Genomic DNA, 19423 nt, shown 5'->3' with positions numbered 1-19423 from the left:
ATTGGTAAAGAAGAGTTCAAAGATATTTGATTTCTAACAATCTTCCACCTACCCAAATTTAAAGGTTGAAAATTCTCTTCCAAATAACTTATTGGGTCATTATAGATATTTATCTTTTTCTAACACCTTAATGATATACTGATGATAAGATTATAAAGGACATATCATTGGAAGAGATATCACTTTTGACATTAGTCATTGAATCCTTGAACAGAAAGACCACTGACTTATAAACTCTGAGTGATAGAAGTGAACGGTTTTTATTTTATAAAGTTGTCAAAGTTTCCATAAAATCAGAGTTTTGTTTTGTTTTTCGACTCCCCCAGTTATTCTGTTGGTGTAAAGTACAGTACTAACACATTGTCTTTCCTTTCATGGGACAGAAACCCCAATCTCTGAGGCACTGGAAAAACTATTACTCAGATTGAAAAAAGCAGTTCTGATCAAGGGATGTGGTTTTGCCTCTCGGGTAGAAATGAGCAGATAACATCCTTGTCCTTCTGTTACTGAAAGCAATTTAAGAGATGTCCTGAGAAATGGGAAGTGCCACTCAAAGATCTGAGAAATGTGACTGATGAAAATGAGCAATGAGTGCAGACTATTAACAATGATGTGCTGGTCAACTAAATTCAGGGACAGACCAGAGGAAGTACTGAATTTTATTGTTTAATAAATTTTAACCCTTCGGGAAAATTTCTCATTTGACATCAAGTCATATTTATGCAGACATTTAAATAAAGTTTATCTACCCATGGGGGGGGTGGAAAGAAAGCAGTTCTGGTGGGGGGCGGAATGGGCTGGCTTCACCACAGAGTCCTTTATCCCTGGTAGCTGGGACATAAAGGAGCTCACAGAGGGAAGACACCGTGCCATGCAGGCAAGAAAACTCAAAAAAGACAAGCAGCACTGAGCAGAGCCACACGTGACCAAACACTGATTGAGAATGATTTATTAGAGTCCAATTAGTATGCTTTTAATCTCAAATAGTCCATATTTCCTCCATAAAAATAGGCACATCAGTAAAAGTCCAAGTTCACTTCTTTCATTTCCAGTATAAGATGTTCTGTACTTTTGGTAAAGTATGTGCAACCAACACCTTTCTGCTGACTGGTTCCCCACATTCTTTTCACTGTGGGCACTTTTCAAGTCTATCCTCTCCAGGCTGACCACGCACATACCGACTCCCTCCTTCCAAGACAGTCAGTCTTCTTCGGGAGTTCTTTCTCTTAGACGTCCTCCTGACTTCCCCATACCTGCTTCAAGATCACATTACTTCCTCATCACTTGTTACAACAAACTGATGCAATCACTTCTTGACCTTGAGAATGTATTAAACAGGTGTCACCTAAGATGGCAGCAGGTGAATCCTGGAGAATACACGGTGGCCAAGTCACATATGGACACACTCAATCCCTTTGCTATATAGACAGAAGGGCCCCAAGCTACATAACACACCAATCCTTTATTCACTCAGCACATTTGATTTCTTTGCATTTTCTTTAATTCTACATTACATTTGTGGCCACCAAAAGAGGGAAAAAAATGGTTCCTTAGCAAACTTTGGAATTGATAGGTATATTAGGGTGTCTTGGTTATTATAACACTTGACTGTTCCTAATCCATCTTGTAATATTAATAAAAGTCATCTCAACTAAAGTAACCACTGCATTTCTTTTGTAAGAAGGTAATTTAATTGGCTTTCCTCACAATTGCTACCATGTGCTACAAAAGCAGGAAACCCCTTTTTATAAAAGGTAAAAGCATAAGAAGATATTTCACATTTTTTTAAAAAAATCCTTCATGGGAATAGGTCCCAAGTAAATAATCAATTATATGGACAAAGTTTATGTACACATTTTTTTGCAACTTTATAATAGTGAAAATTAGAAATAATGTAAATAGTCAACAATATGGGATTGGTTAAATGAACTGAGTTGCATCCATTAAATGGAATATTATATAGTCACTAAAATTTTTTTGTTAAAAATTTTAATGCCATAGTAAAATCTGGCAATTCTGTAATTTAAAAAGCTACTTTTAAATCTGTTTACAGTACAATTCCAATTACATAAAAAAGTATACAATATACACATAGGCATACATGGGAAAACTGTTAAAGAATGTTACTTCTGGATTGTGATATTATTGGTAATCATTTTTTTCCTTTTTTTTACACATTTATGCAATTTTCAAGTTTTCTACAACAATTAGGTATTATTTTATAACTCAGAAAAAATGGGCTATTAAAAATTTCCTCTGATGTACTGGCAATAAGAATGTACTTGTATATTTTAAATATGCAGAAAAAAATTATTGTGCTTCATCTTCTATGACTTTAGAGTACATATTCTTTTGGCAATAAACTGGTATTCCCTGTTTTATACTTGTCACAACACTTTAATAAAAACGTAATATTGTGATTAGAACATTGTTTCTTTCATAGTCTAAACAAATACTGGTTTTGACAACTAGGTTCTTCTATTTCCTAGAAGATTTAAAATTACTATTCTTTTATCTTTTTAAGAAAGACATACTGCATACATACATTACATGCATGCTTTCTAAATAAAAAATAATAATTCTAATTTACAATTTTCCTACATAGGAAAAAAATGAAATTACGGTAGTTTAACAGTCTATAGTCTTATCCATCACAAACATGCTGAAAAGACATAAATGTGTTTATTAAATGAAATGCATCTTGAAAAATAAAAAAGGGAAGGCTGCATGTAAATGAAGTTGTGGACTCAATTTGCCAGAATTTATTCTGACTTGCACCAAACCACACAGAATCTTTTCAAGTCTAGTTAGTGTCGTCTGAATGGACACTCCAGAGTCCATTTCTCAATTCCATTGCAGGAACTCTACTTTCTACCTTCAAAAGGAATGGGGTCAGGATGAGGGTTGTCACATAAACTAATATTCAATATACATCAAGTCTCGTGGGGTCTAGGAACAAATACTGCCATTGGTTAGTGTTTAAGTACCAGAGTTTCTTTCCCTCCTCTCTCATTCCCCACCCTGCCTGGCAATCGGGTGTGGGGAGGCCGTTCATCTCTCCATAGAGGACAGCTGGCTTTGCATCTTAGTTTCCTTTCTAAACCACAGAGTGGTCATTGCTGTGAACTCCAGCCAAGATGGTGTGGTTGAGGGAGGAAGCCGAGCGGTCTGAGCCTTCCGTGGGGCCGTTGGTGTTCTCGTTGCGCTGACAACAGAGGATCTGTCTGAAGGTGGCACTCATCTCCTTGTCCCGGTAGGAGTAGATAATGGGGTTCATGGCAGAGTTGAATTCAGCAAGGAGGAGGAAAAATTTCTCATAAGCCAGAACGTCGCACTGTGGACAACACACATCTAGCAGTAATAAGACCAATCCCGGAGTCCAGCAGATGATGAAGGCACCTATGAGGACAGGGTGAGAGACCAGAGGATTAAAAAAAGAGAATAAAAAATTATGAAATGATTTCAGTTCAATATGAAAATACTGAGCTTGGAGGCCACTAATCATCAAAAAAAATAATGATAAAATAATTGACTTAGTAACATTTCATTAATTCATATCCTGCTAAAATTGAGTATGAAGACAACGATGGTGATTATTTTTAGCAAAACACAAGTTTGATAAGCAACTGAGATATTCAGGATCTACCATCTCTTATAAAGACATGGTTCTTAATAGCAATGGAGCGTTTTCAGGCAAAAGATATGACAAATGTCCTTTAATGTGTAGCTAAGGCACACTTTCTGATTTCAGTTTGCCTGGGCTCAAGTGCTTGCTTAGCTGTTTAATGAACTGGGTAAACTTAGGTGAATTACTTTTCACCCCACTTTTCTCATCTGAAAAATAGAGATGATTATATTTTACCACACGAGATTTGTTGTAAGAATTAAATGAATGTTAAGAAAATAATTGCCTATATGAATTTACAGTGACAGTAATAATATTGTTATTACCTGCTCAGTTAAATGGTCCTGGTTGAAAATAATAATTTTCAAGCATAGAATGTACATTTTATTTTTATTCAGCAATCATTTATATATTGCTTGATATATGCTTTCCAAATAACAACTCACTTAATCTTTACAACACTTTGACTAATAAACACCTTTGTACAGAAGAAGAAACTGAGGCCTAAAAAGTTTAAATACCTTGCTCAAGGCTATAGGACTGGAAAGTGGCAGACAGGAGACAAATTCCAGCCTTTCTGCTCCTAGAGGATGGCTCCAGAGTCCATGTTCTAGAAAATACTACCTTATTTTTCCATTTCTTGAAACTAATAGAATTAAATATTTTAAACCAAATTCTATGTTTCAACTGATCAACTTTGTTCTCTTTCTTTCCCCAATTATTCTGAATTAAGATTTTACTATAATCCTAAAGGGAATGGAAATGTAGAATATATTTTTAATTCCATTTTTAGTTCCATTTTGTTTCTGAAGTCACTAATCATTTAAATCACAAGGAAAATGGAAGCTGAGAAATATCATTAAAATGTACCATCAGGTTACCTCAGGATCTCCAGGGGATCCTTGATTGAAACGACGTGAGCTAATGTGACTAGTGGATACCATCGTGTCCCATTACACCTCACCTAATAGGCTCCATATGGACAATCAGGCTGCCTAATGAGCAGATGGGGAACAGCATGACCCAGAAGTGCAATGGAATCTTTAGACTTCAGTGTGCTGGCCTTGGTGGATGCAGGCATACTTGGGCTGAAGTCTTGGATTTGGACTAGCCTCAAGTTATGAATATCCCAGAATGTAAACAAATGAGATTTAGTCTCTAAACAGCCCAGTTTTGAATGTGAGCTTTCTCTTTTGAACCTTTTCAGCAGGGAACTGAAAATGAAGCAAGGAGAAAAGTACCCCCACAAAGCTCTTTGTTCTGCAACACAAATGTGTATTGGTTTTAAACTGCTGTTCACTTTGAAGACGGTCCAAGGTGCTTCATTTTCTAATAAATACGATACCTTAGACTTTCCTTAGAAAAAAATAATATTCCAAATATCAGGAGATAATAGCCAAAGAGCTCTTGAACTTCAATAAAAATGTTAATCAAGCATTCATTCCAAGTCCTTGAATTTCCTTTATTGAAAATCACTCAGAAAGCTAAACATAAAGGAAAAATCAAAGGAATGCCTCTTGGGTTTCAGAAATAATGCATTATTCATTGAGAAGCCAGGAAGGGAATTATTCTCAGGGCGGAAAATACCAACATGGAAAATGCATGGTCCCATTATTCATTTAGTTCGAAACGAAAAACACACACAGGCCCCTCATGAATGGCAGAGCATTCTTTCACGTTTCCTTTCTCCTTACTTTTATCAAAGCTCTAATTGAGCTCAAATCCAGAGCTTGATTAAATACTAGCAATGCGCAGATATATTTTAAATAGAATGATCTTTTTTTCCTTCCATAAAGAAGAGAATATTCCTAATTCTCATATATTTGCTGGAGCTGCATGAATTCATTAAAAAGTGAGAGAATGCAAATACAGTCATTTGTTGTTTCTGATTTCTTTCAGTGTTAAACCTCAAGAAGAACAGGATCTTTCCAAAGAGACCCATGGTCTTAGAAATTAGCCTATTAGGCTTGGATCCTTGCTAGATGGGATGCAGGAAGTGGGAAATACCACAGTCCGACAGGAGTGAATGTGCATGGACACTTCATTGAGGAACTCAGAAGCTTCTCCCTTCTCCCTCACTGAAAGGAACTGTTTTTAGTATTATTATTAGGCCCAACCACACTGTATTTGAATCTTTAAGACTTAATCAAATAATTTCAGTGACTTATAGTACAGGCCTCAGAAATCAATATCCAAAACCAATCATGCAAAATTTCCCTCTCTTCTTCCTTCCCTTCTCTTTTACAGATGTGTCAAGGATCAAACTGACCAAAAAATGAAGACATATTAAACAAGGGGAGTAGGGGGCCTGGAATATTCCAAGGTGATTAGGCTCTTAAGCCACAGTGTACAAATATTCTGAAATAAATTTTGTTCATATTATGGATTTCCCTTTGAGCTTCTAAAAACAAAAACAGATCACACCCAAGCCCCTTTAATAAGAAGTAGCCAACCATCACTAAATCAGGTTACAGGACTTGAGATATCAACACACAGTCTATAGAGTCAAGTATACACCTGTAAAACATGTCGATGAATTTAGAAAAAAAAAATCCTCCATTTCAGCTCTGTAAAGGGGTGAAGTAATAGCTCCTGGCTTACCCAACAGGATATGGGGAGGATCAAACTGAGGTCCAATTTGCAAAAGCCCTCCTTGCTTGCACATGTACCTGGCCACCATTACCTATTGCTACCATGAGTGGCGCAGGTTCAAGTGTAACACAGCTCAAGGAGAGAACTTCAAAGCATGATTGAACCAGCAAGACCTGGCATTTCCAAAAAGCTCTGAGACTACACCATCCTGATTATGAGGGGACTTGCACTTGGGTGTGAGGAGGAAAACCAGAAGGAAAAGAGAGAGGGAGCAAAGGAAGCATCAGTCATGATCTGAGCAGTTCAAGAGTCAACACCTACCAAAATGAGGAATAAAATAACATGTACGCAGTAGGAACAATGCTTTTGGCAGTTTGTATTTCCAGCACGTTTCTGAGGGAGGAATTCCTACAGGCCAAGGCACAAAACCAAGGAATAGTATGCCACAGTATGAGAATAAGAGGAAGTACAAATAGTTTATGGTCATTTATTGTAATGTCGGAAGCAGAAGTGACAGAAGATAAGATATCCAAGGTCATGAAGGCCTTTTGTATCTGGCTGACAGATGAAATGTTTCCAGTCCAGCATTGGTTCTTACTCCTAGAGGCATATAACAATAGCAGACAGTGCTTATAACAGTGCGCACCCACCCCTGCCCTAGAGGATTGTAACCTTAGTGGCCTCACCATTCAGATTTTTATTCAAGTTACACATTAGTGGCAGAGTGGAAGAAGAAAATGATCAAGATAAGGTTAAAAAAAATTAGATATTTCCAAATGCTAGAAGGGAAATAATGAGAGCCTGAATGAGGGCAGCAGCATGAGGAAACATGGGTATAGAAGACTAGGAAAGTTTTTAGTGAGTGCAGGATGACTTCTAGATTTTCAACTGGGGAGAAGGAGGTATGGTGGTACCTTTTGCTGAGGAAGGAAACAAAAGAGAAAGCATTGACTGGTGTTTTGTTAGGGGAGGTAAGGAGAGAGTTGATGTGTGTTTTTGCAAGACGGACATCTTGATGACATCATGATGGGCTCAGGGCAGTCTGAGTGCTGGGAAACTTGTCTCTCAGAGTGCAGAACATTCCACCCGATTTGCCAGTTTTACAAGGAACCTAGGGAGGAGGCTATTCAAAACATGCTCATGGGTTGCTCTTCCTTGAACAAGCTTCATTTCATTCTTACACATCTGTCAAAGCAATCTGGGAGGGCTGGGTGCCCACAAAAATGGAGGGAGAGGTGCTGGAATTTAGCCTCAAAAGACAGGGAGGAAAGGGGCTGTTCTGGAACAACAGGTCACAGCTGCGGACCAAGATCATATTACCACACCTTCACTCAGATCTACTAGCCCATCAGTTGAATAATGCTTACCATCTGGTTTCACAATTAAGTCTTTTTTTCCTACAATGACTTTTTCCTAACAAGTTGAACTTTGCTTCTTTGCTTACATATAGAATGCAAAAACCAAAGTTAAAGAGGAAAAATGGCCTTGCCAGAGAAGACCTTCAGGGAGAAGCCCAGAATTTTTTTTTCTAAGTTTTTTGATAAGAAAATTTAAAAAGAAAATAGAAAGCATTTTCAGTGTGACTGGCAAAATTGTGTTTTTATAAAAAATTCAGACATCCCACAGATCCAAAAGAAGTCAAGGTAGATCAATTTTATACCAGCACTATGCCCATGTTAGCCTCTTCTTGGGTCCTCTCTCTCCGTTTCTTAAATGAGGATTTCAGAAGCAATCTACCTCAGAAGCTTATAGTGGGGATAAAGTGAGAAAATAAATGTTTCAATACAAAAACTGGTTTTTACTGGTGCCACTAAATTGTGTATTCCCTCAGGGTGGGCAGATTGGTGTCCCAAAATGCAATCAAATTTCAGTTCAGCTCTGTAGCTAAGTTGTTATTTGTGCTATGAAGGTACATGATAAGATAGGAAATCCTTCTACATTATGTATCTTAACCCAAGCTATGTTAGTCCACAGGCCATAGATACAGAGCTTACTGCTTGGCTTAGCAGCTAAAGGGTCATTAAAATGAGACTGCATGTAATAGCTTTTGGAGATCAAAGCTTTTTCTGAAAGAACACCCTATATAATCATAAAATCTTTTTTATTGACCATTGAAAAGACAGAATTTGTTTGACTGAGATATAGTCACAGTATGCTGTTTCTTTCTTGAGACCAATTTTACTCCATCTCACTCAGTGCCCAGAACTTCCATTTCTTCCTGGCGGTGATGGTGACAGCTGCAGACATGGGAAGTTCCACAACTCATTCACTGTGTGATGTGCTCTAGTGTTTCCAGGACTTGCCCCTGAGAGCAACATTCATCTTTCAGAGAAGGGCATTAACACATACCCAACTCTAAAGCAGACTAGAATACTCACATTCTCTTCTCAACATTCCTGGGTGTCAGTTTGTGTCCTATCATACTGTCTTGCTCAACACAACAATTCCTTTGCTGTACACAAAAGAATGTCAAAGCTGCCTTGCTCAGGTACTGCCTACTCTCCTTAACATCAGGCAGTGAGTATCTCATGCGCCTATTCTCTGTACTCTACCACAGACTCTCGATCTCCTACAATGGTGCACAGGAAAGTGCACATTGAGGTGACCTATGTGCTAGTTCCATGTCTTACAGAAGAAAATTCTGTGTTGAACAGCCAGCAGAAACTATTTCTCTCCTGCAACTACCCAAGTCAAGTGAGCGATACCTTTTATCTGCCTGTTGCAACAGACTCCTAACCAATTCCTCTTCCTATAGAATGATCTTTTAAAAGCATAATTCCCTTTCCTACTTAAAATCCTCCAAAATCTTCCCATTTAAAATCTTTATGCTGGTCTATAATGCCTTATACATGTCTGGCTCCTGCCAGTCTCTTGGATCCCATCTCTTTCCATTCAAAGGTGGCGCCTATGACTTCGATGAGGAGTTCATGGAGGTCAGAGTGGATATATGGCAGACCTGATAGGCAGGCCTACTACTTGTCAAGTCTCAGAATGCTGGCAAGGGTAGTACAAGAGTGGCTGCCCTGGGCTGAGCCACTGCCAACCTGTATCCCCCCTGTGGATCAGAGCCTAGAGCATTGAGGATGATTGGATGAGCATTGATTCCAACATCAGTCTGGTTCATTATACTGTCACATCTGCCCAGGTCTAGATGACAACATGCTATGACCTATATCACATCTTCTGGCTGGCTGTCATTCTGTTGATATTCCTCAGTGTCTACAAGGCCTTTGTCATGGAGTCCACCTCTGCTCGCTGGGCAGCTGGACAGCATTGCTGGATAGAGCATGGTAACAGGACAGCACCTTGGCCCTTTATATCACTGTCATCAATGTATGCTTATACGCTTAGTGTCCAAGGCATGGATATCATTTTCGCTGCCTCTCTCTAGGTGTTGGTAAACAGGATTTGGAGGTGGGAGGATTCATTCATTTACCAGGTTCTGGCCACATAGTCTAAGCTCATTTGTGTCCCAGGAGCTCTGTGTTTACAGTTCCTTCTGTTGGGAATATGCTTCTGTAGCTATCTGCATCTACCTGTCACTGAATGTCACTTCTCCCAAAGGCTCCCCTTGGCTGTCCTAGCTAAGGTAGCAGCACACTATCATCACCACCAGCACAATTTCTTATTTTACTGCCTTCATATTTCTTATCTGTACTTCAAATTATCTTGTTTATTGGTTTACATGCAAGAAGAACATAACTTCTTGCTCAACACAACAATTGTTGTGTCTCTGACATCCATATCTGTGTCTCTGATATCTAGACCACTAAGCACTCAATATATCTTCTGCTGAATGAATTATCAAGTCCCAGCCAAGTGACTAATAGACATATCCAAAACAAGTAAGACTGATTAATGGACACAGCACTATACTCTGATTGGAAAATAAACTTAATCTACAGTGTAAGGTCTTTGAATGAATGTTACAGGGCATTCAAAGGGGCACCAGGGGAAGACTTCTTTTTTATATGTGCTTTGTTAGTAAGGCATAAATGAACCTACTGTGATTAATACTGTCAGATGTCAAATTGTCTATGGAACCCAGTGAGTACTAGAACACTAGGATGAGTCAGAAACCTAGGAAAACATCGTTTTTCTGCTATAAGAATGGTTCAACAGAATGATGCTGCTCCCAAGAAACGTGTCTCTAAACCAGACTCTCATGTTCCTAGATAGTTTGTACCACCAGACCCTAGATTCTATAGTAGCTGCCTGGAAAAATCCCTAATTCACACAACTCACCTTTGTGTTAATCCCTCAAGATTCCAAGTTCCATGCAGGTGCCTGGCCATGCTTAAACCTCACATCCATACTGTAGCTATCAGAGGGTGGGGAGAGAATACATCCTCCAGCACATAAAATCTTACAATTTCTTAAAATACAAGTTCAGTTCTAATTATTCATCAGCATAATCAGTGTCAACCTGCAACATTAACTTTGAATATTCACAGGTTTATCATAAAGTCACGAGTCATTTTTGACAGGAACTTAAAATTGGTGAGTTATTTTTATGTATTTATGTTTCATAATTTGTAATACTGTTTACTTAGCTCAAGAGAACACTTCTAATTTATGAAAGCATGACAGGGATAATTCTAATAATATCTAATTTTTACTCCTAGCACTGTACATTAGTCCCTTTACTTGTAGTGACAGATGTGTGAAGCTAATACCTTCTTTGCATTGTGATGTCTGTTTTTTTCCTCTTATAGATGGTTTGGAAAATACAGAAAAAATATGATGAAATTTTAAAAGTCACTTGTAACTATTTTTATCTAGAGATGCTTTAGTATATGATCTTTAATTTTCATATGTTGCTTCTTTGAATTCTAAAAATTGTGCTTTTTTTCTGGTTTCATATAAAAATAATATAGAAACGTTGAAGAATTAAATTCATACTCTCAACATAATTCTAATAATAACATTTGTATGTACTACATACAAATTTAAGAAACATTCTTTTTCTCCATTTACAGAATTGTAATCATACTACTTATACAGTTTTATATAATAATCTTACCACAAATATTACATTGGAGACAATTTTTATATTATTAAATAGTATTTGCAAACACCAACTTTCCTGGCTGCATATAATTGCAATAATCTTTCTGAAAATTCTGAAGTCTAAGTATAAAGAGAAAGTCCTACAAGCTTCAGGGAGTAGAGCAGGGCAGATAATAAAGTACCTACATAGGAATAAGAATCACAATGGAGTCATACTTCTTGTCTCTGACATTGAATTCCAACACAGTGGAAAGATCTCTGCAACATTTTGAAGATCAAGCACTTTGAGCCTGTAATGGTAAACCTTACACTTGGCCAACTTGTTTCCAAGTATAAGGTTTTCTTATGGCGGCAGAGACACATGGTGTTTCAGTTTGGATTTGGAATGTCCCCCAAAGGCCCACATGGTAAAGATTTGGTCCCTAGCCTGTGGCATATTGGGAGGTGGTGTGACCTTTAAGAGGGGGAAGCCTGGTGGGAGGTAATTAGGTCACTGGAGATATGTTCCCATATGGGATTGTGGCACCCTGCCCCTTCTCTTTCCTATTGCTTGCCAGCTGCCATGAGTAAGCATCTTGCTCTAACACATGCTCCCTACCATGATATGCCACCACAGGCCCAAAGACAATGGTGTCAAATGACCATAGATTGAAACCTCCAAAACCAGGAGCCAAAATAAACATTTCCTTCCTTCAAGTTTATTTATCCCAGGTATTTGTTGCAGTAACAGAAAGCTAACACACATGAGAAAAGTGCAAATACATGTCAAGAAGCAATTTCTGGACGTTTCTGGAAAAAAAAAAGGCAGAATGGAGAGATTGGGGATAGAATATTGGTTATATCTCTAATTTTTTTAAGAGAAAATAAAAGCAAATAAAGCAAAATGTTAGCATGTGTTTGATTTTAGTGTTTTGTAATTAGATATTTATTATATTGCTGTATATGATTTTTTTGAATATTTCATATTCAGCTACTGACAAACTTAGAAAATTTAATATGAAGTTAGAATCCATAATTTTCTTTGTTTATAAAATAAGAGAACAGGTATAAGAGTAAGAAGTATGTTAAAAGTCTGGTCTTGTTTGGGGACCACTGTAGATATTGATTACACCTTGAATTTTTAAAAGTATGCTTTCACTAGTATGACACTAGTAAAAATAGATATTTGATGTATAAGTCAAACTACTACAGAAAAAGAGAAAGAAGGAAAGAAGAACAAAATAGGAAAATTTACCAAAAGGCAGTAAAGGAAAAAGACACAAACAAAAGCAAAATAGCATGCATGCACATACACATAAAACAGGATGTCAAGAAGAGGCCCAAACTTGTCCCTGGGTATCATAAATATGATGCCCTTCATTCCCTTATTAAAACACAGAGATTCTCAGGTTAGAGTAAAACTATTTGACTTTTGAACAGCTTTTTGTTTTCCCTTGAACTTCTAGTTGATTTTTCCTCTCCATTTTTATCTTTCTGTTACATATCAAAAAGAGCACATGGTTTATTTCAGCAAAAGGGTGTCAAATATGTACTTTCAAATTATGAAATTTCTCCATTAAGGTATTTCTTTAAGTTCTCTGGTCACCAATAAAATCAATTGATTTATAAGCCTGCTGCTCAGTTTATTTGGGAATTGTTTCTCTTTGCCTACCTAGGTGGAATTTTGTTTCTGGAAAACTGTATCTTTCTCTTTTTAGGGGGAAGCTTTCCCCTCATGTTCCAGAGTATATACGTGAACATCCTTTCCAAAAAGTTTACATAAGCTCAAATTCATCTTGTCTTAGAACACTGTCTTCCAGCACCTGGTACTGCAGAGACAAAATAGACATCTTGGGTTCTTTTGTGTAAAGGCCCTGCATAATACAGTCCTCACTTCCCAATCTTCTTAAACTCTCCTCCTGCTTTCTAGATACATAGATTTTCGGTTCCTTTCAGTTTGTCACAATTCTTCCATTATAAGCCATTGTGGTGTTTTTCTCTCTTCCGGGATGTTACTTCCCTGTTCCTAATTTAATTCCTACTCATACTTCACTTGTTGGTACTTCTGGGATGCCTTCCCCAATAAGTCAAAAACCACCTCCTTACATGCCCTCAGACTATATAACTCTCTGTAACATTAGTTATCATGGCAGACATTTATTTTTATTTATGATGTGATTATTGATGATCGCTTTTCTCTCTCATTAGACTTTTTGCTCATCTCTGTGTCTATACTGCCTAAGAAAATTTGTAGAATAGAGTAAGTTTTCTGTAATTATTTGTTGAACAAATTTTTTAAAAGGGAAAGAAAAAAAGCACACATCTGGCCAGCTTACTACCTAGGTCATTAATACATTTTTTTTTCTCCCCCACTCATACCTGAAACCCTGATATTTTTTTTTTCCTTTAATTTTGGGAGATCACCAATGTCACCAGGATATATCTCTTTTGATGTATTGTCTTTGTTCAAAATTCTTGCTTGGCCCTTAATGGGCAATTTTAACTAATATCCCATGATTTTCTTTAAATTATGAAACTATTCTCTATTTCTTTGAGCACTTTTCTTTCCTTTATTTCTTTTAATTTCCTTTAAGACTTCTTACATGGATATTGTATATTTTAGAATGTGTGTTGAAAATTTGATTGTTAAAGTCTCTTGATTTTTCATTTGGATATTCAATGCTTTGGTTTTAACTTGGTATTCTGGGAGAGATTCTCTGGGTCTCTTTTACAGATTGAATGTTTGGTCTTTAACCATTTGGTCTTTGATCCATTTTGCTACTGGATAGTGCTTTTTGTCAATATATTAGTGATGGGTAAAGGCAGACAATCAGATTTTTCTGATTTTAAGGAACACTTTCTTATTCTCTAAGTGATGGTATAACATAGTAATGCATCCTAATTTAGTTAGTTTAACACCATCCTGAATCTGTGAAGTCATTAGTTAGAACTTATTTGAATTTATTTTGTGGTTCCTTAACTATGGTTCTTTCCCTTGTAAAATGTTGTTCTATCTTCAAATGTACACGGAGGCCTCCATGTTTCAGGGAATGGCTATACATTTTTCAGAAAATTTCCCTGAATAGGAAAATCTCCTTAATTTGGAAAGACAGCATAACAAATTGCCACCAAAAGCCAGTTTTTCCTATATCTAAAACATCCAGTTATGCCATGTAAGTAGGCAAATGTCCTGTTAGATAAGACTTTCAGAGGTTATGATTGCCTATGAATACAGAAACCAATGTCACAAAAATGCCCATATAATAAGCAGCAGCATGACCATCTAATTAGCTCCAATAGGCACCAAATTGTACATCCTTTCAAGCACATACATACCACTTCCAGTGGTAGCTAAGACTCTCAGTAATAGAATGTGACCTCTGAGGTCTCTGTAAACATACAAAACAGGAAATGCCTTAATTTGCTTTCAATAAAAGCAATATGTACAGCGGTCCAACCCATGTTAAGATGGATCATTGACTCTCCTCTTTCTCCCTGTACATGTCCTATGATTTCTACTCAGCTGTCTTGGGATAAAATAGTTGAGGTTAAGACTGACTCACTAGAACATTATAACCCACCAAAAATAAAAAAAGTAATGCTACTCCAAGGCCTGCCAAAGGATTTTCTTGTAAGCCCTTCCTACTTTCAAAAAACAGATATATTTTCACCTTGTAAAACCATATATATAATATTGTGTACCTACAGAATATACATATATGTATATGTACTCAAACTTACATATACTGTATACAGAACGTACATAAATGTACACATAACTTGCATGCATACATGTACATTAAGAATAGTCCCTCATTTTAGTAGTTTAAAAAACACGATGAGATTTTTCTTTCACATGCAGTAGGTATGAGACCCAATTCAAAAAGAGGATGCTATGTATATTCTTTACATACAAAAGAATTCAACATTCTCAAAATAGTTAAATCTGTTTTGACCCCCAAATTTAGTGAAAGACCACTATTTTTTAAGAAAGCAAATTCCCTTCTGCCCTCATTTTAAAAATAATGCATATTACATCTTACAGAAAATCAATTTTGTCAACTCCAGACCAACAATGTCTTACTTAGAAAATGATACTAAACTTATTGCATGACTGTGGTCCAGCTGTTACCAAGGTGATTTGAATAATATTTATCCCTTTAAAGGATAAATGAAATTCCCCCAGAAGCTTTCCCTAGCAAAAGTTCAACATTAACAGGAAGTTTATAATTGGTTTTGTAACATATTTAATTTTTCAGCTGTAAATTAAGATTCTTCCAAAATGACATAATTCTAAACAAGTACTGAAATCTAACTGAAAATGTTCATTGAATATAGAGGATGACAACATCCTGTGGATTTTATTCTTCACAATTCATTGGCATGGTTTAACAAGATATGCATTACTCAGAAGACAAACTTTAAGGATAGAGAAATATAATGGAAATTTCATTTGCACTTCATTTTCTTACTGTCAAAATGAGAAAAAGTTTTAATCCTAAAACAAATTCAGAAAATTCTGTGAAATATTTTTGCAACCTAAAAACATTTATTATATATATATTTTCCTAATTTTCAAAAGACAAGAAAAGAAGAATGGCAGAAATTGTAAATGTGATCATTGTTTTTGAAATCAGTTATGTCTCCTATGGTTGCCAAATGTCCTGAACTGATCTTCACAAAAGTACAGATTCTTGGCGGGCAGGAGGGAGGTGCAGTCTGTTCTGCTATAATATGATAGCTGTCTGCCTACAATAACTGCAATTATCAAAAATGTTTCATTTAACAGTTTTTAAAAAGAGAACCTTAAAAACAAAGGTTATAAAAATAATTATTTAATTGATAAGTGGATGTTTATGCTAGAGAATTTCAGACCCGCAATCAAACATTTTTTAACTACAACTTCAGTGATTTTTAACTACAACTGTGGATTAAAAAATTGGTGGGTCAAAACTAACAAAACCACATTTAAATATATAAATAAATTCTCAGTAGTCCATAAATCCTAAGCAAAAGTCAACTAATCTGTCTAAAGCCATCAAAATACACAGCAACAATTTTACTTCTGCAAATTTATCCTATAGATGTATTCACACACAATACTATGTGCATGTGCAGAATTCTCTGAAGTATTTTTTATTCAAAAAATTGGAAATAACAACCACAGAGAAACGAAATAAATTACATAGCACCTATAAAGTAGAATCATACTCAGCTTCAAAAGTTGAGATATTTTGTTTTTTTCTGATACCAAATGATCTCCAAGATATATAATTAGGTAAAAAAAATGATATATTTGCAAAAAGTATAGTTAAGCTACCAATTATGCTTTGACAAGAGCAACAATAACAAAAGAGTATGCACACAAGATGTCCTTTTATAAGCTCCAATTGAGGCTATTAGTCAATTCATTTTAGGAACGTTTTAAACAAGAAATCATAAAAATGATACATGAAACATGTCATTTGACTTAACAAATAAATTCGTATTCATCTGCCAATCCTTTGATGGAGAGCCAAGGCTTTTATTTGAACGTGGGGTCTCTTGCCTGAAGTTCCATGTCATCTTCTAAGTAAAAGCCTCAGCAATTAAGCATCACATACCACTTCCAATTTGTGTTCTTCAACGTGGAGTCTGTCAGCACTTAAAATTTTTGTAAAACAATTTGAGTGCAAAAGTCTTGTAGAATTTTTATGGTTTCTCCAAACTTTAACAGTTGTTTTCTCCAGTTATTTTAAAGCAACTTGTTTGGTAACTTGAATATTAACAAATCATTCATAGAAATAATGTTTTTCTGTTTTGAACTCACTTGTGCTAGACAATAAAATACTTAACTGGTTATATAATTATGATAGCCTGCTATAAACAATTTTAGGAGCAACTGATTCTTGGTAACTGTCAGGAACTGAATTATTGGCCTTCAGGCTATACTGTGCTAAATTTTCATTTTTTTTGATTCATCCAAATATATGAGAGTCTACTAAAAGTCATGTTTTATTCTAGGTACTAGGGATACAGCTATAAATCAAAGAGAAAAAACTCTCTGCTTTCATGAGTTTATGTTCTGTGAGAGATGAGAAAGACAACTAACAAAATAAATAAGCATAATGCCTTTTAGAGGGAAATAGTGTGTAGAGACTATAAGAGAGCCAGTGTAAACATAAAGAGAATGGTTGGAGATGCTGAAAGGAATTCACACAAGATAATGGGGGCTTTGAACATGGGGAGGTGGAATCACTGATGTACTCTGACAGAAGAGTTAATTCGACTTGCTAATTGGACATTGGGGAGAAGAAGAGTCAAGGGTACCTGAAAATGACTGGGAAATGCATTTAGTGGCAAGGTCACGGATGACAGTTCAGTGGAGCTTTGAGAATAGAAGCCTGATGGGAGCAGGTTCAAGAGAAAATGGGAAAGAAAGGGGATGCTGCACATAAAGATAAATCTGAAGTAGTTTTATTATGAAGGGAAGAGAAAAGCAGCTGGGCATGAATCAATGTGTTTTACAAAGCTACGCCTAATACGTCAAGTTGGTGAAGAGAAAGTATAAAATAAGTGTACACTCAGTGTATGAATACACACATGCCCTCCTGCACCCACATGTCCTCATACATGTAGAGAATATGTTTGAAATGCTACAACATAATTGGTTACTGCCATGGCTGAGGATTAAACTGAGAGCAATGATTTGAAATATACTTCGATTTGCATCTTTAACCACTTTAAAATTGACTGAAATATTGTAATCAAGGTTACAAGTGCCAACATTAAATTTAACAGGCCCCTATCTGAGCTGTTCAAAATTCAAAGCAATTTTAGGCTTGTTTGCTGCACAAAAAGCATACTTTAATAAAGAAATAATCAACTGCAATTCTAGTAATAAAAATTACACACTCTAATTAAGCATTCAAGACCATAAAACTGATGTTTGAAGAAACAGAGAAATTTATTTTAATTATGATCAAGGAAATCAATAACTTTTTAACAGAAGTTAGGAAGGAGAAATAACCATATATGATGAAGAAATTCACTCGAATTGATGGAAGTTACATGAAATTATTTTCCAACACATTTTAAAATATCATTAAAATTGATGCTTTTATAAGGAAATAAAAACTATAAAATTGAAATAATAGCTTGAAAATCTGAATATAGCCTTAGACCAAAAACCAGGATTTAAATTTAAATTTAAACAAATTTCCTCACTGCCTCAAAACTCAGATGGATTTATGGATGAATTTTAGCAAACCATTAAGGAACATATGCCATGTATATGGAATTTTCATTGTTCCCAAGCATTAGCATTTTCTTAAAGTTTCTAATACAGTCTAAGAAACTAAATCTATAACAAAATGGACAAAACAAAACCCCCTCCACAAAATTACAGATTAATTTTTCTATAAATTTTGGAAGCAGGATTAGCTTAAGGAATGGAAAAACTGTTTGTTGTGTGTGGTTGTTCCATGAATTACAGGATATATGTAGCACACTGCCATTACCCCACTAAAAGCTAGCAGACACCCACTCCTAGCTTTTACCCTAAAAATCCCACTGTGGACAACAAAAACATGTCTTCAGGTTACCAAATGCCCCTGGAAGGCAGAGAGGGAAGGAAGCCCACTCCTTCTTGGGAACCATTCTATAGACTGGACAAACTCATGAAAAAAACTTATCTCTATCTATCTGAATCCAATTGTATATTAACAGAATGCTAGGATACAACCAGTGGTTTAATACCAGAAAATCTGTTCATGTAATTCACTATATCCTTAAGTCAAAAGGAATAAATTATTAAGACCAATAATTTTAGTTTTATATGGTAAAACTCATCATTTACTCACATAAAAGAAAGAAAGAAACACCACTAACAACAAATCAAAATTAATTAGAAGTACAATATTTAGTAATCTGAAAATGTGTGGAAACTAAATTTATTAGAATAAAAAATGAGAAATGAGAAATCTCTTAGTTAACAGAATAACAGAAGTATTTTATTATCATCAGGAATAAGAAAAAAAGAACATCAGCTTTTACTAATACTCTAGTCAATAAATTAAGCCTAAAAGTAGAGATGAAATATGGGAAAAATATTTTTAGATTTTCTACTTGTTACTTGAAAGGCTAAATACCTGGTAGCCATCCAATCAATTATTGGGAAATTATTTTAAATATATATATATATATATATATATATATATATATATATATATATGAAAT

At 35.7% G+C, this 19423-nt stretch overlaps 1 protein-coding gene across 7 annotated transcripts in view; it reads right to left on the bottom strand.

The window, feature by feature from the left end:
* Positions 1–934: 934 nt before the first annotated feature.
* The window catches only part of Lpar1 (lysophosphatidic acid receptor 1), a 136768-nt gene continuing 118279 nt past the window's right edge, over positions 935–19423 (bottom strand). For all 7 annotated transcript variants that reach the window (XM_048783220.1, XM_048783221.1, XM_048783218.1 and 4 more), the window contains one exon: positions 935–3399. In XM_048783220.1, the coding sequence (XP_048639177.1) occupies positions 3098–3399 (302 nt within the window). In that variant the 3' untranslated portion in view covers positions 935–3097. The remainder of the gene's footprint in view (positions 3400–19423) is intronic.

This window comes from Marmota marmota, unplaced genomic scaffold (assembly GCF_001458135.2).
Source record: "Marmota marmota marmota unplaced genomic scaffold, marMar, whole genome shotgun sequence".
NCBI lineage: Eukaryota > Metazoa > Chordata > Mammalia > Rodentia > Sciuridae > Marmota > Marmota marmota.
The sequence above is the reverse complement of the archived record's forward strand: the minus strand, read 5'-3'. Positions and strand labels throughout refer to the sequence as shown.